The 27094-nt window shown below is 37.6% G+C and overlaps 1 protein-coding gene across 8 annotated transcripts in view; it reads right to left on the reverse strand.

Moving 5' to 3' along the window:
* Window positions 1–27094, reverse strand: part of CEP192 (centrosomal protein 192) — a 148387-nt gene that overhangs the window by 40406 nt on the left and 80887 nt on the right. For all 8 annotated transcript variants that reach the window (XM_033087616.1, XM_033087615.1, XM_033087619.1 and 5 more), the window contains 11 exons: window positions 23378–23549; window positions 20515–21433; window positions 18503–18651; window positions 16921–17151; window positions 9893–10018; window positions 9557–9697; window positions 9338–9401; window positions 8772–8911; window positions 8580–8672; window positions 7890–8008; window positions 6585–6761 (listed from right to left, as the gene is read on the reverse strand). In XM_033087616.1, the coding sequence (XP_032943507.1) occupies window positions 6585–6761; window positions 7890–8008; window positions 8580–8672; window positions 8772–8911; window positions 9338–9401; window positions 9557–9697; window positions 9893–10018; window positions 16921–17151; window positions 18503–18651; window positions 20515–21433; window positions 23378–23549 (2331 nt within the window). The remainder of the gene's footprint in view (window positions 1–6584; window positions 6762–7889; window positions 8009–8579; window positions 8673–8771; window positions 8912–9337; window positions 9402–9556; window positions 9698–9892; window positions 10019–16920; window positions 17152–18502; window positions 18652–20514; window positions 21434–23377; window positions 23550–27094) is intronic.

Genomic DNA, 27094 nt, shown 5'->3' on the forward strand with positions numbered 1-27094 from the left:
CAATAATCACTTTAAATGTAAATGGATTAAATGCTCCAATCAAAAGACATAGGTGGGGGAGGGGGTTCAGACAGTGTGAGGGATATAAATGATAAACGCCTAAGTATTAGTTTCTCTTGTGCACCTGAAACTAATGAAAAATAAGAGATTAAAATAAAAATTAAACAGACATTAAAAATTTTGCATCTAAAAAAAAAAAGACATAGGGTGGCTGAGTAGATAAGAAAGCAAGATCCTTGTATATGCTGTATACAGGAGACTCACCTCAGATCAAAAGACACACACAGCTGAAAGTGAAGAGTTGGAGTAAGATAGTTCACGCAAACGGAAATAAGAAAAAAGCTGGAGTTTCAATACGTATATCTAACAAAATAGACTTTAAAATGAAGAATGCATTAAAAGACAAAAATAAGTACTATATAATAACAAAGGGAACAATCCGACAAGAGGATATAGCCCTAGAAACATCTATGCACCCAACAAAGGAGCACCTAAATATATAAAACAGATCTTGACTGACATAAAGACAGAGATCAACAGTAACACTATCATAGTAGGGGACTTCAACACACCTCTGACAACAAGGGACAGATCTTCCAGACAGAAATCAATATGGAAACAACGGCCTTAAATGACACATTGGTCCACTTGGATTTAATCGAATTTTCAGAGCATTTCACCGCAAAGCTGCAAAATACACGTTCTTCTCAAGCGCACATGGAACATTTTTCAACATAGACCACATGTTAGGCCACAAAACAAGTCCTGATAAACTTAAGAAAATTGAAATCATACCAATTGTCTTCTCTGACCACAGTGCTATGAAATTAGAAATGAACTACAGGAAAAAAACCTGAAGACACATCAATTCATGGAAGCTGAACAACACGTAACTAAATAATGAATGCATCAACCATGAGATCAAGGAAGAAATCAAAAGATATCTCGAGACAAACGAAGATGAGAATACGACGACCGAAAATCTATGGGATGCCGCGAAAGCAGTCCTAAGAGGGAAATTCATAGCATTGCAGGCCTACCTAAAGAAACAAGAAAAATCACTAATCAACAGTTTATCTTCACACTTAAGGGACCTGGAAAAAGAAGAGCAAAATAAGTCCAAAGGGAGTACAAGAAGGACATAATAAAGACCAGAGCGGAAATAAATGAAATAGAAACCAGAAAAACAATACAAAAGATCAATGAATCCAAGAGTTGGTTTCTAGAGAAGATAAACAAAATTGACAAACCTTTAGCCAGACTCATCAAAAAAAGAGAGGACCCAAATTAATAAAATCAGAAATGAAAGAGAAATGACAACAGACACCAACGAAATACAAAAAAATTTAAGAAATTACCATCAGCAACTATATGCCGACAAATCTGACAATCTGGAAGAAATGGACAATTTTCTAGACGCACACAACCTTCCAAGGCTAACTCAAGAAGAAACAGAAAACCCGAATAGACTGATTATCACCAGGGAAATTGAATCAGTAATCAACAGTCTCCCAACAAACAAAAGCCCTGGACCAGATGGCTTTACAGATGAATTTTACAAAAAATTCAAAAAAGAATTATCACCTATTTTCCTCAAGCTCTTCCAAAAAATCCAGAAGGAGGGAAGACTCCCAAACACTTTTTATGAGGCCACTATCACGCTGATCCCCAAATCAGACAAAGACACCACAAAAAAAGAAAACTACAGGCCAATATCTCTAATGAACATAGATGCAAAAATCCTCAACAAAACATTAGTGAACAGAATTCAGCAATACATTAGAAAGATCATACACCATGATCAAGTGGGATTCATCCCTGGTATGCAAGGGTGGTTCCACATCCGCAAATCAATTAATGTGAAACACCACATTAACAAAATGAAAAATAAAAATATATGATAAACCCCCAGCTAACATCATACTCAAGGGGGAAAAGCTAAAACCATTCCCCTTAAGATCAGGAACAAGGTAAGGTTGCCCACTTTCTCCACTTCTATTCAACACAGTGCTGGAAGTTCTAGCCACAGCAATCAGACAAGAAAAAGAAACAAAAGGCATCCAAATCGGTAAAGAGGAAGTAAAATTGTGATTATATGCAGATGACATGATACTATATATAGAGAACGCTAAAGACTCCACCAAGAAATTATTAGAGCTGATACATTAATTTAGTAAAGTAGCAGGATACAAAATTAATATTCAGAAATCAGTTGCATTTGTAATACCAATAACAAAACATCAGAAGAAGAAACTAAAAAAACAATCCCATTTACAATTGCTTCAAAGACTATAAAATACCTGGGAATAAATTTAACCAAAGAAGTAAAAGATCTGTACTCAGAAAATTATAAGACACTGAAGAAAGAAATGAAAGAAGATACAACTAGATGGAAACACACACCATGTTCATGGATAGGAAGAATTAATATAGTTAAAATGTCCATACTGCCTAAGGCAATATACATATTCAACGCAATTCCTATCAAACTACCAACGACGTTTTTCACAGAAATAGAACATATAATCCTAAAATTTATATGGAACCATAAAAGACCCCGGATAGCCTCAGCAATTTTGAGAAATAAGAACAAAGTGGGAGGTATAACGGTAACTGACATCAAATTATACTACAAGGCTACAGTAATCAAAACAGCATGGTACCGGCATAAAAACAGACACATAGATCAATGGAACAGAATAGAGAGCCCAGAAATAAATCCATGCCTATATGCCCATTTAATCTACGACAATGGAAGGAAGAATTTATGGTGGGGTAAAGACAGTCTATTCAATAAATGGTGCTGGGAAACCTGGACAGACACATGCAAAAAAATGAAGCTGGACCACCTCCTTACACCATCTACAAAAATGTATTCAAAATGCCTTAAACTTAAATGTAAGATCTGAAACCAGAAAATTCCTGGAAGAAAATATAGGAAAAGACTTTACAGATTATTACCCAGAGTAAGATTTTTACTGATATATCCACTCCTTCAAGGGAAGTAAGAGAAAAAATAAACATGTGGGATTACATCAAACTAAAAAGCTTTTTCACAGCAAAGGAAACCATCAATAAAACAAAAAGGGATCCTACTGAATGGGAAAAGATATTTGTCAATGATGTATCCAATAAGGGTTAATATACCACATTTATAAAAAACTCACTCAACTCAACTCCAGAAAAACAAACAACCCAATTAAAAAATGGGCAGAGGACATGAAGAGACATTTTTCTAAAAAGGACATACAGATGGCAAACAGACATATGAAAAACTGCTCAACCTCTCTAATCATCAGAGAAATGCAGATGAAAACCACAATGAGATACCACCTCCCCCCAGTCAAAATGGCTATCATCAATAAATCAACAAACAACAAGTGCTGGCGAGGATGTGGAGAAAAGGGAACGCTTGTGCACTGTTGGTGGCATTGCAGATTGGTGCAGCCACTATGGAAAACAGTATGGAGGTATCTCAAAAATCTGAAAATGGAACTACCTTATGATCCAGCAATTCCACTCCTAGGTATCTATCCGGAGAAATCCAAAACTCTAATTCAAAAATCTTTATGCACTCCTATGTTTATTGCAGCACTATACACAATAGCCAAGACATGGAAACAACGGAAATGCCCATCAGTAGATGACTGGATTAAGAAACTGTGGTACATTTATACAGTGGAGTATTACGCAGCCATAAAGAAGAAAGAAATCTTACCATTTGCAACAATATGGATGGACCTAGAGAACATTATGTTAAGTGAAATAAGTCAGACAGAGAAAGACCAATACCATATGATCTCAGTTATATGTGGACTCTAAAGAAAAGAATAAGTGAATGAACTAATCAGAAACAGCTTTGGAGACAGAGGAAAAACTGAGGGTTGCTAGATGGGAGGGGGGTGGGGATAAGGGGGAAGGTGAGGGGATTAGAAAACAGTCAGTAACCACAAGATGGCCACGGGGTTTTGAATATTAATTTGGGGAATGTAATCAATAATGTTGTAAGGATTTTTGTAGGGTACTCGATGGACACTTGTCTCATTAGGGAGACCACCTCAGGAAAGATGTAGATGCCTGATCACTGCACTGTACACCTGAAGCTGAAGCTGAACAATAATGAATGTCAACTACAAGTTTTTATATATATATATATATATATATATATATATATATATATTTATATGTATATATATACACACACACATATATATATACACACATATATATACTATATACTACATAGGTATATATATATATATATATATATACACACACACTATATACTATATACGTATATAGTTACAAGAAGCAGAGTACAGGATTAGGAATAGAGACAGTGGAAAGGAATGGCTGTGTGCGATGTCAGAGGGATAGTGGATGAGGGTAGGGGGGTTGACACAGTGTGAGGGATATAAATGATAAACGTCTATTACTTTGTTTTGTGCACCTGAAACTAATAAAAAATTTTTAAAAATTAAAAAAAAACAAAAGAATATGTCATGATCAAGTTTTAAGGGCTTAATCAACCTCTTAAAGCCAAAAACTAGAAAGTCAAATAAAAATTAATGATAATCAACAACAACAACAAAGTTTAGCACACGCTAATTTTGTATTAGATGAGTGGTGAGTGAGATTTCAGGATGTATGGCATCTAAGGAGCAACTGGATTTTAAGAACAGCCATCTCTACTATAGTAATGATTTATTACATATTTTATCACAAGGCAGGGCATTCTGTCAGGAACACAAGGATTATGATGGATCTTACTGAGCTTTCTTCTGCGTCTAACTTAATGGACGAGAGCAGTTCTAGGGTAAGTGCTACGATTGCTAAGGCATACTGAAAATAATTTTCCTTTTCTTTTTATCTTAGACATTAATGGCTGAGCTAAATTATTTTGGCCACCTTCCATAGCACAGAACTAAAAGCCTGAATCAGCTATTTGTACGTGTATTGGAGCAGACCACAAATTAATGTTTCAAGGAAAATTTTGGCATGTAGACACTGTTCGGGTTCAACTGTACAGAACCAGAAAAACCTCCTTAGGCACATGTCATTGTTCAGCCCTTCCCTTCAATGTAAATGTCAATCCTGATTCCATCTTAAATGGCTACAAAAAGCATATGACACATATAACCAACAACACAGGAACTACTGAAGAGGGTGTAGTGCCTCACACTCGCTGCCACTCAGGATTTTTGAAAAGTCTAACTGAGAGAAATCTTTATGGACAGCTAATTAAAGAACATGCAGTCCATGCATTCTTCTAGGTGCCTAAGGTATCTCAAAATCAAATACCACATGCTTCAGCATCCAGAGATGCCTTCACTGAGTATTCCAAATTGGAGCACCTAAAGGGGAGCTTTCTGAGTATTTCCTGTGAGGTTGTTTTTCTTTGGGAGATTCACTATATTACACGGATTTCTCTTTAAAGGGATTCCTGAAGAAACATCTCTCTAAAATCGGTAGCAGCAATGGCTATAGTCTCTTACACAGTTAATGGTTTGTTCTTAACCTCTGAATGCTGTGACTCATTTAATAACGACGCTGAGACCTGCATCAAGGCAAATGCACAGGGTCTCTCAGCAAGCCTTCCGGTGCCACCTTTATGATTACTGCATCTCATTTTCCCACATACGTCATTTTCCACTTAATTGTTTTTATCTTACTATTATTATGTCTTTTTGAAAGCTGCTTTTGGAACAAGACAAGGTACAGATGACTACATGAGTAGTTATGCAGATGTATGAACTCTATATAAAGTAAGGAGGTTCAATAAGATCCTTTTTGCACTAAAAAACTATAATTTTAAAGAATTAATTTCTTCACACCTGTACTAGAGATTCAGTCAGAAGTTTCTTATCTTTCAGCAGCCATAGAAATATATAAGTAAAACATTTAGGACAAACACAAAAGTGTAAAATATAAAAGAGTAAACAAACATTTAGGTTTAATAATCACCTAGGTTGTTAATTAGAAGTTTGCACTGATTTGAGGTTGGTAAAAAAATTTGGCTACGTTGCTAAGCTTCTGAAGGGAAAAATATTACTGTACATACTAAATATTTATGCCAATTAATTTTATTAACTCAGAGGTATCAATAATGTATAATCAGAATATAAAAATAAAATTAGATATATAATTCAAATTAAGCTGTGACAGAACATATAAGCTCTACTAGATACCCCTTATACCTTTTACTTTACAGTACAAAGTATTCACCAACTAGTTTGTGAACTCTTTAAATAGAATACAATGTCTCTGAGTATTTTTTCTGCCTATTTTTTCATAGTGCTTTCCAAAGAAGGAACAAAGGATACTCTTAGTTGCCTAGATTTGGAAATCAGCAGAGAATTCACCAAAAGCTTAAGAAAACTGAAACCTGTATTTTTTGGAATGCATTTAAAAAGAGGTGAAAATTTTAGCTAAAAAATGTGAATTCATAATAGGAAGTTTAAGGACTATAAGACAGCTTTACTCAATTCTAAAAACATTAACAGGGTCATTAACTAACACAACAGATAATATTAGGCAATGACAACAAAATCTTAGCACTCAGAGGCTGCTATGTGCATACTCACTGTGTTCTACCCAGAGGGACACCTCCCCAAGCCAGAAACTGCTTGTTGGATAAAATCGATGGAATATATGAGCAGCAAGATCCAGATACCAGAGGTTTACTTCCTGAAGAAACTACTTCACCTTTTAACACAACTTCATACTGAGGTCCAAATGGCTGCACAAATATTTTCAAGATCCTAACAAAGAAAATCATTTAAGTTGAACATCCAGAATTCAATTCTTTTGGCAACTACTTCCTACATGCTTCTTTTGTCTAAGAGACTGAGGTTGGTGCTGAGGATACAATGACATTCCCACCCTTAGAGCTTATATTCCAGAGACTACAGACAATGAAAGAGAGTGTCCTAATATCATCTACATGGTGGCAAAGGAGAGGTTCACGGAGCTACACAACGCTACTGAATACAGTGGTACCTCAGTGTTCAAACATCTCCATTGACTAACATTTTGGTTTATGAATGCCGTAAACCCAGAAATAAATGCTTCGTTTTTTTAACACGACTCAGAAGTCAAACATGTCACATGGCTTCTGCTGAGTGCAAGACCCTGAGGCCTAGCTGTTGGCTGTTTTTGAACGTTTCAGAACTCATGGATTACATTCGAAAACCAAGGTACCAATGTACTATTTATGAGGAATTTGGGACAAGTTGAGGAAAGCTTCCCAGATGAAGGAGTTAACCAAGTGAAGTTGAGGATGAGTGCTCCAATGCTCCAGGCACAAGAATTTACATTTGCACAGGTCAGCTCTTCTCTGGTAAGGTCACAGTAGCAGACTGAGCACTCTAAGGCATTCTGTCACCCAGGCAGTAGATAGGTCATGTGTGTCTCAAAACAGCGTGCGCCAAGTTTATCAAGCAAGTTCAAATACTAATGACAACGGTGTTCTGACCAATGTATGGTGATATTCACCCATTTATGACTTGGGGCCAAAAAAGTTACAGGCTCTGAGAAAGGGTGGGGAAAATACCTTAAACTAACAACTGACAAGGTGAACCAATGGTTTCCTTGGAGAGAGAAAAAGTTAATGAGAAACATTAAGATTGACATTCTATTATTTTCTTGTCAGAATATACTTGAAAATAGTGATTTCTTAATTTCTAGTCAGCTGGTTTAAAAGGAGATTTTTAGTAAACAAAAGAAAAAAATCTGAGGCTAAGTGAAAGAGGTTCGATAGAGCTGTATCATCTGTTAGGTAAGGTAAAACATATACTCTATCATTCAGGCTGTGGACTGAAGTACATCTAAATAAATGGCTGTTTTGAGAAGTGAGTAAAAACTTGTCATTATAAACAATTTTACATTACCTTTCCTCATAGCCTTTGGAATCCTTTGGAGTGAATGAAATGGTAACTTCGTGTTCTTCTCCAGGTTTGAGGAATAGAGTCTCTGGATCGACTGAAAAGTGACTTCCTTGATCTGGGATCTAAGTATTTATATAATTATAACTAAATGCCGACCTATGCAAATATGGCTTTTATTCAGTTACTCTCCTTGTCTTATATGCCTTTTTCATTTATTATGACAAGTTATTTTTCCTTTCCTTTTTGTCCATCACTTTCTTGTTTTGTCTTATTTTCTTGGAAAGGATATTCCTTTCTCCTTCTTCTTCCATAACAAACTTCATCTTCCACCCATCCCTAATTCCTGGTCACTAACACCCCACCCTCTTACTCACCCACATGTCTCAGAAATAATGTCTATGCATGTGGATCACTCTCCTCCAATTCTACCTAGCCATAGGACAACACACAAATTTTTTAGGAACTAATCAAGAACTTGGTTCTTATATATGAAACACTAAATATTAAAGTTCCTTATCATCTACTTTACACTAGTGTAACCCCCAGCTTTTAAAGCACTCGCACAGATTCTTCCATTTGATCCCCATGGCACTCTGACAAGGTAGGTAGCCTACTAACCTTCAGAATGTAAGGAGATACTCAGTCTCACAGTCTGAGGAAATACTATGTTATAGCACAGATAGAGATTCTTACCTTGATATCTAAGTAAACGTCAATATTCCCAGCATTTTTCAAAGGTAAGTGCTGCTTTGTTGAGGAAGCCACACTGGCAAATAAATGCATAGTCTAGAGGATGAGGTAAAACAGGCATTTAAAAAAATAGTCAAAATTATAATAAAATTAACCTCAACATAAAATAATGTCAAAAAGAAGAGTTTAGAGTACCTGTAAGTCTTTTGGAGCATGGATCCTAGCTATTCCTGCTCTTGCTCGAAGACTAATACTTTTAATAACTGGTGTAAGGTTTGGGCTATCAACTTCTATATCAACTCTTGCCAAGAATTCTTCTGCTGAGTCCAGAATCTCTATAAAAGTTCATTCTTTTAGTTTTGACACCAGAGTTACTTAAGTCTAAATGCCATGAGTGGTCAAACACTATGCCCTCAGGAGTCATAAGAAATCTTAAGATAATTTTTTAAAGAACAAAGAGGAACAAAAATAAGTGGAAGAGAGAGGAGAAAAAGGAAGAAAATATCTCATTGTTATATGTAATACAATCAATTAACGAAAAAGATCCCAAAATGTTTTCAGTGGTACTTGCTTGGGTTACCCACAATTACACGGATTTGACCCAAAATAGTATGCTCTCTGCCCCCATTTTTAAAACAACATAAAATATTTGACAAATTACTCAAAGTATTCATATTTACTGAACAAAGGAAATAAGCCCCAACTTTGTAATTTATTCAGGTACAGAGTAGAGTAGTTCCCATAAAATGTAAACATGATACCTGAGGAAGTGATCCGTTTCTTTGGACTATGGAAAATAACCCAAATAATCAGAAACTCTGGATCCTGTAAAAAAAAAACATTTTTTAATGTACACTGGTATTAAAAATTAAAATCTAAAAGATTTTAATCTTTTATTAAAATCTTAATAAAAGTAAAACCGTTTGGAAACTTAACTTCCTCTTTAATTCTAAACCAGTTTTTCAACCCATCTGGCTTACCTGACCGTCGTAACTGGCTGGCATCATGTGGTTGATCACTGAAGGAGCTGCCAGCTGAGCAATATCAGCATAAGGAGCAATTTTCATAGCAGCATGGACTGCTTCCTTGGAAAACGTGAAGCAGCGCCAGGCTATGGCATTCTGTTCAGAAGCAGAAGAAGCAGTTTCAGTAAAGCCAATAGTGTAATGTTGGTATAATGTTAAATTTGTTGACAGAATCCTTAACAAAAAAATTTACTGTCATAAGAAAAATTAACGAGGAATGATATTAGCAGTGTCTACAATTCAAAATCAATGCGCTCTGTAAACGGTTTCTTATTGTACATTAGTACTTACAGCATTAATAATAAGTCTGATTGGCACGGTGGCATGTGTCTTGTTTATCAATTTTAATGGGAGAGCTTTCCAGCCTCCGTAAGTCAAGTCACCAAAATCAAGAACATCTTTCTTTTCTGTTTCTACCTAATTATGAAAAAAAGAATTGATTTATAAAAAGTAACATATTAATAAATGTCACAGCTTATGTTCACATCTCTGCCCTTTCTGCCACAAATAGAGTCAACATTGAAGGTGAACTTACCTAATTTTCCCAGACTATTTCACAATTGCTATTTCTAAAAAAAGATAAATGTTAAATTCTTTTTCTGAGGTAGCCAATGTACTCAAGTACATTCCTGAACAAAACAAATCTTAACTGCTGTTACTCTGAAAGACTATTAGATCTTAAGATAAACTGACAATTTTATAAAATACATAAGCCTCCCTTCAATGAGTTCTATTATTACAATACTGACTTCTCAATTTCCTTCAAACACACGTTGGCATTTTCAGATTTAGTCCAAACTTCTGACAATACTAAAAATGCTTAAAGTGGTATCAAAGTAGAAATATCAAAAGTTTAAAGTGAGTGCCTATCATTGCAACTGACTGAGTTCTTTAAACAAGGGAGACCCACCTAAACAGATCCCTCACACCCATACATGTAGAAATGTTGGATAATATTTAACATACACAAAATTTTTTTGGCCTAGCCAAACCTAAAATACTGGGAAATCAAAAACAGACTGGTAAACCGGAGGTAACTTCGACAGTGGCCAATGAAGGTCTGGCTGAGCTTTAACACCCTTCAGAACAAAAGATGGGACCCTGAGGCTCCTTGGGGGCAGGGCAAGGTTTGAACGGAATTTGAACTCCCAGCACAAGGTGCAGAAATTCAAAGAAGTGCCCTCTTTATGAAAACTGGAAACACTCTGTTTCTATGTCAAAGGAGACAACAGGGAAGCTGTCCATGGATGGGTGGGCACTGGAGGACCATTTGCAAGAAAGTGAAACCCTGAAAAAAATCACTGAAACTTTAGTGCCCCCAGCATTTATACAAAGGGCTCTCCAGGGTCACTTTTAAAAATCAGGACACATGGGATTTCTATAGCAAAAGGCAGGCTCCATGAATGTGTGCTCACACTAAAATTTTTTAAATATTAAAAACTTAGAAACCACATGAAGAAAATAATCAGGGAAACCCAGCAAAACTAACTAGCAGAAGAATTAGCACCTGAAGAACTAGAAATAATCTGAAATAAATGATAAAGTAAGAACATTTTAAATACAGATAAGCAAATAGAGTCCATGAGGAAGGGAAAAACAAACGATTCAAGAAGCAGTGGTGAGCAAAAATAAAACAGTGTAAGTAGCTTGATCTGTTAAAAAAAATTTAATGTGGGGGTTTTAAAACCATGTGGAACTGAAATATTTATTCAAAAATAATACAAAAGGAAAAGATCAGCATTAAAATGATTCAAGCTTCTTGTGTTGTTTGGGTATAGAATAGAGCTCCTGATTAATTTCAGACGTGAGTAACCAATTTTAAAAAAAGAAGGGAGGGGGGAATAGAAATGTGTAACCTCCAAACTAATGCAGATGCAAAGGAAGGATGAAAGAAAAATTTAATCTATTCAGCGAGAATCAGGAAAGGTGGGAAAAAATCCAGAATCTTTAAAGAGACACTATAACAAAATAGAGGTTGAAGACTTAAAAATAAAGATATGGAAACAGATATATCAGGAAATTACTAAACAAAAAAATTTGACATACAATATTAACAGTCAAAACAGACTTTGAGACAATAGGGATAAAGAGAATCATTACTTAAAAAGGAACCATTTCACTTAGATGACAAAACAATCCTGAGCCTAAACACATGTAACAATAGTGCTGCAGAATATCCAATACAGAAATAAAAGAATTATAAGAAGTAATCTACAAATCCACAATCCTCCTCAGAGGTCAAAAGACTAAGCAAACAAAAATATTAGTAATAATACAGGAGGATGGAGCTATGTAACAAATGAGAGCTGAAGGACACTTAAAAGAACTCTTGCACCTCAGAGAAAGAAGAGCCATCCATTGCAGGCACATAAGAAACATTAACAAAAACTGAACAGACTATGGAATTTCTTTCCCTTCCCCCCTCTACAACTAAATTCAGACCACAAAGTTGGGGAGATTTTGGGGGAAGGCAGCTGAAACACTTCCAAAACATTTGGAAACTATAAAATACACAACAATCCAATTTCTCAAAGAGAAGATGGAAAAAGTCTTTTTGGCCAACTTTAAAATATACATCTTTAGCAATATGGATGAAATACCTACCTGACAATACTCATCAGTTTTGGCATATGTATATGTTATATGTAATATAATATTTTAAAAATATATAAATTTTGAACCAATGGAATAAAAGTGAGAACCCAGAAATAAAACCACATAAATATGGACAGACAATTTTTGACAAAGAAGCAAAAAACATACAATGGAGAAAAGACAGCCTTTTCAATAAATGGTGCTAGCAGAATTGGAAAGCCATGTGCAAAAGAATGAAACTGGACTGCTATCTGTCACCATGTACCAAAATTAATTCAAAATGGATCAAAGACTTAAGCATAAGACCTGAAACAATAAACTGCATAGAAGAAAACATAGGTACTAAACTTAGGGACCTTGGGTTCAAAGAGCATTTCATGAATTTGACTCCAAAGGCAAGTTACAATAAATGAATGGGACTATATGAAATTTAAAAGCTTCTGCACAGCAAAAGAAACCATCGACAAAATAAAGAGGCAACCAACTGAGTGGGAGAAGATTTTTGCAAATAGTGCCTCCGATAAGGGGCTAATATCCAAAATATACAAGGAACTCATGCAACTCAACAATAAAAAAACAAACAACCCAATTGAAAAATGGGCAGAGGACCTGAAGAGACATTTCTCCAAAGAGGACATACAAATGGCAAATAAACATGTGAAAAAATGCTCAACATCACTAATCATCAGAGAAATGCAAATAAAAACCACAATGAGATATCACCTCACACCAGTTAGAATGGCTATCATCGATAAATCAAACAAACAACAAGTGCTGGCGCGGATGTGGAGAAAAGGGAACCCTTGTGCACTGTTGGTGGGAATGCAGACTGGTGCAGCCGCTATGGAAGGCAGTGTGGAGGTTCCTCAAAAAATTACGAATAGAATTACCATATGACCCAGCAATCCCTCTCCTGGGTATCTAACCAAAAAATCTGAAAACATATATACATAAAGACACGTGTCTCCAATGTTCATTGCAGCATTATTTACAGTGGCCAAGACATGGAAACAACTACAATGTCCTTCGATAGATGAATGGATAAAGAAGTTGTGGTATATATACACAATGGAACACTATTCGGCGGTAAGAAAAGATGAAATAGGACTATTTGTGATGACATGGATGGATCCTGAGATTATAATGCTAAGTGAAATAAGTCAGACAGATAAAGCAGAGAAGCATATGATTTTACTGATATGTAACCATATGATTTTACTAATATATGAACCAAAACCAACAAAATAACAAGACAAACAAATGAGAAACAAAAACTCATAGACACAGACAATAATTTAGTGGTTACCAGAGGGTAAGGGGGAAGGGGGGTGGGAGATGAGGGTTAGGGGGATCAAATATATGGTGATGGAAGGAGAATTGACTCTGGGTGGTGAACACACAATGTGATTTGTAGATGATGTAATACAGAATTGTACACCTGAAATCTATGTATCTTTACTAACAATTTTCACCCCAATAAACTTTAATTTAAAAAGAAAATTGAAATATTGCTGTTTCCACTTTCTATTTGAATCAACAGTTCAGTCATTAATTGAGCCCCTACTATGGGCCAAGCATTGTCCTGAAGTGAACTAAAGAGACATACTTCATGCCCCTCAAGTGGCTTACATGCTAGTGGCAGCAGGGAGTAACAATAAACAGGTAAATATTCAGTATGTCAGATGCTGAAGTGCTACATATAAAGTAAAGCAGACTTTTTAAAAGACAGTGGGAGGATGGGGATGATAGGACAGGTGGGGATTGCCATTCTATGAATAGTGTTCAGGTGACATCTCAGCAGAGACAGACCTAGAAAAAGTGACACAGTAAGGCATGTGATGATCTGTGGGAAAAATAGTCTAGTCAGAAAACAACTGTATTCAAACTCTGACAAATATTGTCAATACTGGTGACTTCTTCATCACTAGAGATACTTTCTGAGCTGGTTTCACACGTCCAGAAAGCTTAGTCCTCACATGCACCCAAACTGATACCACAACACTTTTTAAATCTATATGTGATGCTGTCACTGAAAGTTATTCCAAGCTGAAACATTTTCATAAAATATAGGGCAGTTGTTTTTACTTTTCCCATACACATATCCCTACGTTACCACTTACTGGATTGCTTCTTAAAGTGCGATTTAAAAGACAAGTGTATAACATCCAACATTTACAACTATCAGGAATAATCACTGAATCTGGTTAAATTTCTTAGTCTCCTTTAAAAAAAAAATTATGTAAGTGACTTTTCAGAATGTCCCAAACTGATACCCACTCAAGTAATGACAGGCTAACACATTATCCTAAAGGAGTGAATTTGAAGCAACTCCTCCTTCTTTTCCAAGGAATACTTTTTTTGGAGGAGGGAAAACAAACCTCGTTTTGTATCCGGAATACGGGGTCTTACCTGACTACGCTATATTTAAAATTTTAGCCCAACCGAAAAAACAAAAAACAACATAAATGTTGAAAAGAAAAGCCTAGGAATGGGAGAAAAGAATCACAGAGCATAATTATTAGCAAAGATTTATACTCCAGAATATAAGAAACATCTATAAAAATCAGTCAAGACATTAGAAACAACAGAAAAATGGGCAAGAAATAGGAACAGGCAGTTCGAAGAGGAAACTAGAATGGCTGACAAACAGATAAAAAGGATGCTCAACTTCATTAGTCATCCAAGTATGCAAACTAAAACAATTATTTCACATCCAAAAAGTAAGCCAACAATTTAAAACCTAACAATAACAAATGTTAGCAATAATAAGAACTAGCATACATTTCTTCTGGGAACATAAATTAGCAATTTGGCAGTATCTAGTCAAAGTGAAAGCACATATACTATAAAATATGATGTTTGCTGTAGGTACCTGTGGGAGATCCTTTATCAAGTTAAGAAAGTAAACTAACAGTTTTTATAGACGTGGCCTCTGTATAAAATTCCTGCACTATCTTTCATGGGGAATGTTCTTCCCTAGTCAAATCCTGCTGGTCCTTCAGGGCCCAATTACTCCTCCAAGTTTCATGCTCCCTAGAAGGCTTTCACTGGACTGGCTATCACTGAAACATCCCTTACACTGGTGGTTCCCAAACTTGCCTATATGTTGGACTCAAAGCCCAGACTACACCTCAGACCAATGAAATCACAATCTCTGGGGCATAGACACAGTCATCAGTATTTTTTTTGAAGATTGTCAGGTGATTCCAATGAGCAGATCAGTTTGGGAAACACTGCCTCACACCACTAAGTATCACTTATGTGAGCCACTTAAGATATGACAACTACAAACATTGCTTAGTTGTGATTTCAGAAGCCTAGTATAGTGGAGTCTATTGAAATGCAGAAAATTAACGACATTGGTTCTCAAGTGGGGGTAATTTGGTAATGTCTGGAGACATTTTTGATTGTCATAATTAGGGGAAAGGAGGTACTGCTGACACCTAGTGTGGGTAGAGACCAGAGATACTGCTAAATATCCTACATTACACAAGATAGCCTCTCTCCCTCAACGAAGATTTATCCAGCTCAAAATGTCAACAGAGCCAAAGTTGAAAAACCCAAACCTAAAGAATGGCAAGCATCGCAGAGCTGAAAAGTACATAAAATGGCACTTAGACAAAAAGAAAAAGATCATTAAGAGTTTATAATGTGAGAACTTCTACAAACTCTACTTCCTCCTCCATGCTCTAGAAAATAAAGAAATTTCGGAGCCAAGTCTAAGCATTCCCCCTGGGAAAAGGTAAGGAGAGCATGTGCACTGTGAACAGAAACCCTAAATGATTCTCATCAGCCTCCTTGGAATGCTACCCTGCCCCTCACTCCCCACACCCCAATTCTAAACAGAATCAGTTAATAGCTTGGTTGAAGGAGACAGATTAACTTTAGTAGGAGTTCAGTTAAATGTGGCTAATGTGTTAAATGTGGTTAAACAAACCTGTTAATTCGCATAACAGGAATCAACTAATTTTTATTATCATGAAGAGCTGTTCTGCTTTTCCTTTGTTTTGTACCCTCCCCATCTCTCCTTCCCACATTCCTTAAACTTGTTCAATATGTTCTGATTTCACTCACAATTGATTAAGACAACACACATTTTGTACAACTGCAGTTGTGAATTAAGGCTGCAATTTAAAATCATGGTGAGATTTAAAAACTAGTGATACCTAGCCATGCACTCCTCCCCATACTGATTTAGTTGGTCTGGGTAGGACTCAGGCATTGTGTTGCATTTAAAACCCCAGTGGTATTCCAATGTGCAGCCAAGGTTGAGAGTCATTATTCTAAAGAAGCACATAATCCAGTGACTGCTTCATTACCCCAACAAGATTAGATCTAATTTCTTCCACTTCCAGAAAATGGGTGACTGTAGAAGAGAAACTTTTTCAGCTAGCAAATAATCTTCAGGTATACAAATGGAAGAATATCAACATGGCACTTTCTTAAGTGACCATCAAATTACATAACAAAAATCAGTTGGAAAATAGAGTTTAATGTAATACTTTGTTTTATAAACATCTTAGCAAGTATATACACGTTTCTTTAAAACAACAGAAATAATTTTAAGTTTTGGAATAAGAAGATATTAAGAACCAATGCTTAGCTGGAAGGTAACTCTGTGGCACATTTACCCACAAATTCATTTTTCCCAAATATTACTTCTAAGATTAAACAGCTTTCATTAAGATGCCAAGTATGACAAAGACCTGCATACAAATAGTTACCTCGATCACAGGGGTCTCAGCAATAGCGGTGAGAATGACTCTGCTTGCTAAGGCTTCTGCTTGGATTATTGCCTCAGCATCTGCTGTAAATGGCCAAGAAGCAACACTGAATACACATCTGAAAATCCCAGGATTGGATGGTATAAAAAGTACTTTTATCTCTTCGGTGGCATGAGGTCTTATGATGACTTTATTCTTGAAAACTAAACAGGGATATGCTGAAAGATCCACCTTTAAAAAAAAGTGCCACATGATTTGTTAAAAAATGGCTTCACACTGAAAATCAAGAAGTAGAATCAACTAGTTTAAGATCCCTTTTCCCAGTCACTGAAACTACCAAATCTAGACATTGATTACCTCTTCAAAAATATCCAACTCTTATAACTCATTATCTGTGAAGTACAATTAGTTAAAATTATGAAGACTTATGAAGACAGGTTGAACTTACAGACTCTAGTCTATTTTAAAGCAAACTTACTTATTAATACTCTCACTTTCCTTGAAAAGGGCTCTGAAAATGGCAGTGTTTCACAGCCCTGTGCATGGCCCTAGGATCTAGTTCCTGGTATAATGCAGGAGGATTAGACCGATCTCTCATATTTCTTGTCAGGCCTCCAAGTCTATGATTACGATTCACTTCAAACACACCCTTCTCATTGTAAATGTGGATCTTTTTTTCTACTCCTACTTCCAGAGACAACACTACTTCCTACACACCCATGAGAAGGCCTCCAGTCTCACCTCTTCCACCCTCAACCCTTTTCTCCAATCAGCTGCATTTCACCTAACCTCAGGAAACGAAAGCAGAGGGGAAAAGCTAGGAAAAGGGGAAAGGTAGGATACAGATAAAGAAAGTATTATTTTACCAGGTAAATAAAGGCTATTACTTCATCGGAGGTAATAAGGAAGAGTAAACCCATCCACCAATGTTGGTCTGCAGGTAGCAGTTGCAAAACCAAGACATTCCAAAACAGGAGCTGCTGTCCATATTTCCCACACTCCCAACTCAATGATATTCAAATCGTCATTGTGATCATGAAAGAGAATTTAGATTCTAGAACTTCAGCAGTTGGTACAGATCATGTGAGAGACCCTTGCTATGTGAGTTAATGTTAAAACTGTTATTTCCAGGTATTTTAAAAGATCATGTAAGAACATGATCAGATAAGTTAGTCACAAAGACAACTTACTAAATGAAAGTGTAGGCCCTAATATTTGTTTTTTGATAAATGTCAGTAATTTTACATTCAATCACTTCTAACAAAACCAACAAGTAGTGACCAGAAATTTAAGAGCTTTCAGTGGTTTAAATAATAGCACCAAAAGGACATTTACATGATATTCTAAATAAATAATGAAACATAATGATTAATAAATGAATAACGGAAAATGAGAAACACATTCAGATTTCACTTCTTACACTATAAATACTACAACAAAAGGGAGACCAAGAAAAACATAGTATTCTGACGATTCTGTGCACGGTATAAAGGGAGGGGGCACAGTCTGCAGCATAAAAGGAGAAATCCAGCATTAATCATAATGCAATTGCGAAGTCAAAAGCGAGACAGAGAAAACTTACCTTTTCGCCATTAACACTAACACTGAGTACTCCGATGCTGACCTGTAGCCAGCACACGCTTGGATTAAGTACACTGAGGTGGGTTTGTGAAGCAATGCCAACACAGCAAGCACGAGGAAACTTCAATTCCTCAGGTACTCTTACATTCACTGGGTAAAGATAAAGCATAGTTATATCAAATACCTGATTAAATGTACAATTGGTTAAAGGGAAATTTTTATAGAAGACTACCTGTTTATACCCAAGAGCTATGGCCTGAAGTGCCTCAGATCTTTAGGTGGCCTTGACATATATAAGCCTCAGCACAGGCTGGTCAGCAAGTTTTTCCTGCTGAATCCAGCCAAGGAATAAGAACAATTAAAACTGATCAAATGCATAATTTATAGCTAATCAACTCTACCTATTAATACGAGTTGTGATAAAAAAACACAGTGAATGTTTACATTTAAAAAAATTTATTACAGTAAAAGACACATTGCCATTAATTCCCCTCAAAATACTCCCCATTGCTTCGAACACATCCCATCGTTCTTCCCACTTTCTGAAGCAGTTCTGGAAGACTCCTTTTGTGAGTGTCTTTAGTTGTGCTGTTGTGGCTGCCTCAACGTCCCGAATTGATTCAAAACGTTTACCTTTCATGGTCATTGTGACTTTGGGGAAGAGCCAGAAGTCACACGGTGCCAGATCCAGTGAATAAGGTGGATGAGGACACACCATTATGTTTTTATTTGACAGAAATTGCTGTACCAGAAGTGATGTGTGACACGGACCATTGTCACGATGGAGGATGATTTACAGCACACTTTAAAACATACCTTCTCCCAACCGTAGTTCACAGCTGACTGAACCGAACAAGTTGAAACTTGTCACACACTGTTACAGAGGTTCGACACGCTGCTTCCTCTATTGAAGATCCCTGCCTTTCCATTGGATGGCATTCAGCAGCAGCATTCACCATATTTTGTGATCCCAACGGAAAGACTCTGACACACAGCTTCTGGTACGGCAATTTCTGTCAAATAAAAACATTACGGTGTGTCCTCATCCACATTATTCCCCGAATCTGGCACCATGTGACTTCTGGCTCTTCCCCAAAGTCAAAATGACCATGAAAGGTAAATGTTTTGAATCAATTCAGGACATCGAGGCAGCCTCGACAGCACAACTAAAGACACTCACAGAAGAGGACTTCCAGAACTGCTTCAGAACGTGGGAAGAACGATGGGATAAGTGTGTTCAAAGCAAGGGGGAGTATTTTGAGGGGGATTAATGGCAATGTGTCTTTTACTGAAATAAATATTTTTTAATTTAAACATTCACCATACTGTTTATCACACCTCATAATCTCTTACTTTTTTCTCCCACAAATATGAGCCCACTGCCTAACCTAGTAAGAAACAACAGACGCTCTAACTTGGATTTTTAATATGACCAATCTTTTTGTCAACCACATGCAGTTACTCTGGAACTTCCTGCAGAAGAAAAAGAGGACAGAGAACAAGACAGCAGTCCAGTGGCTGTGTGTACTGTGTCAGGAAAAGCACAGCACCCAGCTCTGCTTCACAGAGTGACTGTCAGTGAGAGAATCAGGGGGTAGTATAGCCACTACAGATAGGAGTGGAAAGGTGCTATCTCTCAGTATCACAATAGTAACCGCCAAAAGACTTTAAAAGCTGGAAGGAGACTCATTCCTTCAGGAAAGCAACTCTAAACTGGGTGTTTCCTAGTAGAAAGAAACCCAAGGGCAGAGAGACAGGAAGACAAAGTTATCAGGAGTGTCACGTGCATAAGTTTTCATGTTTTTCTAAGGTCACTTCAGGGACCCTTGCCCATAAATATGTATGGTCTGTGTTCCAATTTCACGATGAAAAAAACAAAAAAACAAAACTTAGAAATTCAGACCAATCAATATTTCTTTGAAACAAAACTAGTTTTATAGTCTCATTTGAGAAAACTCAATTTTTAAGTAATAGCAAGCAACAACAGGCAATAACAGAGAAAAAGCATCTTACCAAATCCTGACATCACTCCTGAATCCCATGGTTCAATTCCACAATTTGCACCAACAGATTGCCCAGGAAAAGGTTTTGCTGTAGTTAGAAGATTCTGACGTAAGGCATTAGAAAGTGGGTTACAAAGGGAAGAGGTACTCATCAATCCAGAGCTGATATTTTGTCCTAGGCAAATGTCCATGGCCACAGAGCTCTGAACATGGTCTCCTGCGACAGCAGGGTAAGGACAGCTTCCTGAGAACCCACAGACTGTGGTGCTGCCAGCATAGCACTGGGGCAAAGCAACATTTCCAGCTGTAGGGAGTGTTGCCAAATACTGCTGGGCAAAGGGAACTGTGGTAAAAGAATGTCCAGTCAAGAGTGTAGAAACTGCAGCAGGCACATTCTGCATCTCAGGAGCAGAGGCCTGAGCCACAGAGCCGGGAAGAGGGCCACACTGGCTTCCAGAGGCCGTCTGACTAGGAAACTGGCCACTCAACGCACTGTTGGTAGTTGATGTATCTTCGGAAGTTACTCTCTCACTTTCGTTCACAGATGATTGACGTGACGCAGGAAGGCATGGTGTTGCTGATACAGCCAAGTGCCTAAGACCTGACTTGCTCAGATGAGCAAGGCTGATCTGTTCCAATTCACTGGGGTTTGAGGTCAAACCTACTGTAGTGGTTTCCAACAGATCTCCACTTTTGGCGGAAAGATCTTTACTCAATCTCAAGTTAGGTTTTACATCTTCAGATTTGCTACTCAAAGCATTTTCAGACACTTTTTCTGAATCTGAGTTTTTCTGGATAATATATGATAATGCTCCTTTTCCTCTACTTAGAAATGGACTTTTTTCTCTCAACTTTTCCACAGCCTGTTCCTCCGATGGAATTGGACTGGCTCGAATAATCGTGGTGCTCAACTCACTGATGATATCGCTCTGAGTGTTACAAAAGAATGTTTACAAATAATGCATTGATTATTACACATTAAAACCAAGCTGATACACTCTCAAATAATAAAGATATCTATGACATTAACTCTGGAAAAAAAGAGTTGGCTTATACACAAATAAAGTAGTTTTGCAGCTGTGAAATGCAAAGTTAAAAGTTAGAAAATCTGTATTCACTCTTTTATAGAAATAATTATGAGGAGACTAAATAGGAGGTATATACCAATTACATCTCTGAAAAAAATTTACATAAAGGACAAGAGACAAGTAATTTTGTACAAACTTAAGGGATTTTTCCCCCTTTAAACTGCACATCAAAAAATCTCAATAAATGAATAACAAAGGAATGGGAGGTGAGCAAGCTTCCAAAAGACATCAGCATGAGGTTAGGAATCATCACAAAGCCAGTTCCAGGGCTCTCCCACCCCCATTAATTGTCTATACTGCTGTTATGTTTGAAGATGTTAATTTTTATGAGCATCAAATCTTTTCCAATGTCAAAACTTATGAGGTTTTGTTTTCTCAAGTATGAAGTAAGAGCCCTAGTCAATGTTCATATACTCATTTCATCACCTTAAGGGTGCTATATGAAGCTCTGTCTGGAGGGCGGATCAGCTGGAATTTACACACAAGAGGCACTTAACCCTCACTGATTATTCTTGGCACTTGGTTTGAAACTTTTTCCAATGCTTTAGAAACAAAGACACTGAGAAACAAACTATCTGCCAGTCATCAATCAATCAATCAATCAGTAAAAATAAATAACAACAGCCAGTATATTCAGTGGTAACTTCTTGGTGCCCAGCCCTATCCTCACGTCACTGTCCCTCCTTACAGATGAAGCAACAGGCTGGGGGAGATAGTATCTGTCTGAAAGTAGCAGAGGAGAGGCTGACTCCACAATTCAGCTCTTAACCACTATGCTAAGACATAGAGACCCACATCTAACAGCATCATTAAAGAGATAGCTTTCAATGAAATGGATATACCGGTTTGTCCAACACAACGTCATATGTTTAGCAACTTTAGTGGATATGTTTAATCAATAGCTTGGTAGAAGAGGACTGTGCTGCATATACACAAAAATCATATTCACCTCATTAAAAAACTGAATACTGTAACATTCACAAAACACACCCACACAGATAATAAATTTCTCCCACCTAAAGTTTTCAGATCTGTCTGCTTCTGTGCCACCCTCTGGCACTACCTTGGTCCAAGCCTGCACAAGCTGTCACCTGACTGACGACACGAGCCCTCTGTCAGTCTTCCTGGTTCTCATTTTGCCCTCCTAATGCCTACTCCACTCTGCTACTGCAATGAATTTTGAAAAGATCAACAAACATCATTCAGTGTCCTGCAAAAGAGCCTTCAAACTCCAAAATTTGACATCTAACATTCTTCATGGTTTGGCTAATCCTCCTTTCCCCAAGTACATGATTCACTGCAGCCATTCCAAACTTTTTGGAGTCCCTCAAATGCACTGTGTATTTTACAATTCCATGCCTTCCCCCATTTGTTTGTCTCCTTCCTCCTTGCCTAATTCCAAGTAGTCTTGAAAACTATGGCTTCAATATATTACCTATTCCTCCCATTGACACCACAGTCAAGACTTTTAGTTATCTCTTTCTGAATCTCTTTTAAGTTCTATTACAGTGCATTTCATCACACTGTGTCTTGCTTGTGTTCTCCATCAGATTGAGAGCTTTTTGAGGGCAGACACTAAAACATTTATACCTCAAGTGCCTACTCGGCATGAGCAGCTGACACACACACACACACACACACACACACACACAGACACACACACACACATTTTAAACGGAAAATGGCAACAGAAAGTATACAGGCTGGAACTTCAGTCTGAGTCCCACATTGATGACATTTTACAGCCTGAAGCCTTACTAAAGAAATAATAAAAGGGCTGCCCACCTTGCGGTCCTCAGGGCCAGGATCTGAGGCTGTGGTGGAACAGGTGCTCTCCTGTTCAGACACATAAGTCAGTCTGCTCACACTAGCCTGTGGACACATCAACTGAGACAACCCACTCTCACAGGGGAGCTTCTGAGGATGAGCTGCTGAACCAGAAGACTCGGAAGCACACCTGAAAGAGACAATACCTCAGGACTGGAGTTATCCATTCTGTTATTTAACATTATCTACACTAGCAAAAGCCAATCCTGCTTTGCCTACAGTCTTATTAATCTACAGTCTCTGCTCTAGCTGCCATATATAATAACTCAACCACGGATTTTTTTTTTAAACTCATAATTATCTAAAATTGTAAATTATATTCCTATTGAATGAATCTGGTAAGCTACTGTGTTTCCCCGAAAATAAGACCCAGCTGGACAATCAGCTCTAATGCGTCTTTTGAAACAAAAATTAATATAAGACCCGGTCTTATTTTACTATAAGACCGGGTCTTTAATATAATATAATATAACATAATACTGGGTGTTATGCAATGCAATGCAATATAATACCGGGTCTTATATAATGTAATATAAGACTGGGTATAATATAATATAATATACTATCGGGTCTTATACTAATTTTTGCTCCAAAACACGCATTAGAGATGATTGTCCAGCTAGGTCTTATTTTCGGGGAAACACGGTACTGTAAAAGAAAAATGTGGTATTTTCATTAATAAATTCCACACACAGTCACATAACAACGTTAGCTATTTATTCAATAAAAATTTACTGAATACCTGATATAGAGCAATGAGAAGAGCATTAAAAAATTTCTACACTGGTGCTTGGTCATAGGAATGGCGGCAGTGAGGTCGGCTTCTTGAGTTCTCCCCTGGAAGTTACCACAAACTGAACATCTATAACCCATCAAAGGACTCTCTGATCATCACACAGAACAGCTAAGAGACTCATGGGAGGATTACTTGAAGGTGGGCAAACCTGAAGGTGGGCAAACCAGGCAAGCAGGGGAAAAGGGACGGGAGCGGTGTGGAGACCCGCCCACATCCACAGCTGTGGAGACTTGGGGCCCCAGGACGCAGACCAGAGATCACAGCAGCCAGGCAGTAGGTTCCCTCCGTGCGTCCCGGAGTCCTGCTGAAAGATCAGCATAGAGGATACGGTGTCCAGTGTTCAAGGCAGAAACCTCAGCTGAGAACTACGGCTGGACCCTCTGCATCAGACAGAAAGCAAACTCCATACCTGGGCCCCTCCCCGCACTCTCCCACAGCAATCCTACCCCACCCTACCAGAGTCTTAACCTGGTCCTTGAACAGAAAAGTACTGTCAGATTACAGAGGAGCTGCAGCCCTCAAGAACTGGAAAAAAGGTGGTTTGCAGCTGTGACCTAGGGAAGAGGCTAGGAAAAGTGTGACACTCCTGGGCTGGCCAGGCACTTGCCTACCCACCCAGTCCTCACCCTAAAACCCAGGGGACCTGCTCACAGGGAAGAAGCTCACCTCCTGGTGGCTGGCTGTGGTGCTCTCAGTGCCTGTTTGTGCAGGCAAGAGCAGAAATTGTACTGACATTGTAAAAACTACCCACCACATCCCATAGCCCTACCCATCCAGAACTGCACTATCACTCTGGGTCACTCTGGGTTCCAGGTGGCTGGCTCTGCCTCGACAAGACGCAGAGGAGTTTTTGTATAGCAGAGGACAACCTGGAGATAGCTTGGTGGGCTTAAGCCAAGCCTGGCACTGTTTTTCTGTTTTTTTATTTTATTATTATTATCATCATATATTCCCCCCCTCTCTCTTCTTTTTTTTCCTTTCCTTGCTCTAGTTTTCCTTCTTTTTTCCATTTTCCTATATTGATTTTTTCTTTTTCAATCTTGCTATTTTTCATTTTGTTTCTTTTTTTTTCTATTTTTGAGTGTTGGTTGTTTTTACATGTGAGTATATTTGGTTTTTTCCTTGTTGTTCTCGTTGTTGTTGTGTTTGTTGTTGGTTTGTTTTGTTCTGATATCGCCCTGCACGAGGGCCCAGCCAAAGAGGCACAAGAATCAACACACCCAGAGGCCAACAACCAGAGCATTACCGGGTTTGACCTACAAGTTGAAACACCCAAAGGGAATTCTCTACAGGCACAAGAGCCCATAGGAGCCAAGCCTCATCTGAGGGGTCAACTCTCATACAGCAGCTCATCCACTGTGGGCATAGCCATTTCTCACAGCTAGTCAACCTTGGAGTCAGTCGCTCCTACTGACAAGCCAAAAGTAATTAAAGCTCAACTTCAACAGGAGAATACACACAACACAAGAAACACCTATGGAACACACACACAGAATAGGAGGACTGTGCAATTCAAATATAAAGGACACATACTATATAAGTCCACAATGCAAAGACTGAGAGACCGAGGGGATCTACCTAATACACTGAAGCAAACACAGAGGGGCAGCCGGAATAAAGAAACAAAGAAATATGTCCGAAATAAAAGAACAGAAGAAACCTCCAGAATGAGGTAGAACTAAATGAAATAGAGGTAACTAACTTATCAGGTACAGTTTAGAACACTTATGATAAGAATGTTTATGGAACTTAGTGAGAACATGAATAAGGATAGAGAAATCATAAAAAACAACCAGTAAGAACTAAAGAATACAATAACTGAAATAAAGAACACACTCAAAGGAATTACTAGCAGGTTAGATGAAGCAGAGGATCGAATAGGCGATTTAAAACACAAGATAGCCTAGATCACCCAAGTGGAACAACAAGAAGAAAAAAGAATAAAAATAGTTTAAGAGACCTATGGGATAACATCAAGTGCAACAACATGCACATCATAGAAATACTAGAAGGAGAAGAGAAAGAGCAGGGGATCGAGAACATATGTGAATAATGACCGAAAACTTCCCTAACCTGGTGAAAAAAATCGACATACAAGCCCAGGAAGTACAGAGACTTCCAACCAAGATGAACCCAAACAGGCCCACACCAAGACATATTACAGTTCAAATAGTAAAGGTTAAAGACAAGGAAAGAATCCTAAAAGCAGCAAGAGACAGACAGCAAGTTACTTACAGGGATGCTCCCATAAGACTATCAGCTGATTTTCCTACAGGAAATTTTCTACAGGCCAGAAAAGACTGGCAGGAGGTATTCAAAGTAATGAAAAACAAAGGCCTAAAACCTAGATTGCTTTATCCAGCAAGGCTATCATTTAAAAATGAAGGAGATGAAGAGCTTCCCAGAAAAGAATAAGCTAAAGGAATTCATTACCACTAAGCCAGCATTGCAGGAAATGTTAAAAGGGCTTCTTTAAACAGAAGAAAGATAAAAACAATCTAACTAATGAAGACCAGAAATATAAATAACAAAATGGCAATAACTATGTACCTAACAATAATCACTTTAAATGTAAATGGATTAAATGCTCCAATCAAAAGACATAGGGTGGCTGAGTAGATAAGAAAACAAGACCTTTGCATATGCTGTGTACAAGAGAGTCACCTCAGATCAAAAGACACACACAGGCTGAAAGTGAAGGGATAGGGTAAGACATTTCATGCAAATGGAAATAAGAAAAAAAGCTGGACTAGCAATACACATATCTGACAAAATAGACTTTAAAATGAAGACTATAATAAAAGACAATGAAGGGCACTACATAATAATAAAGGGATCGATCCAACAAGAGGATATAACCTTAGTAAACATCTATGCAC

This window comes from Rhinolophus ferrumequinum, chromosome 19, assembly GCF_004115265.2.
Source record: "Rhinolophus ferrumequinum isolate MPI-CBG mRhiFer1 chromosome 19, mRhiFer1_v1.p, whole genome shotgun sequence".
In the NCBI taxonomy this organism is placed as follows: domain Eukaryota; kingdom Metazoa; phylum Chordata; class Mammalia; order Chiroptera; family Rhinolophidae; genus Rhinolophus; species Rhinolophus ferrumequinum.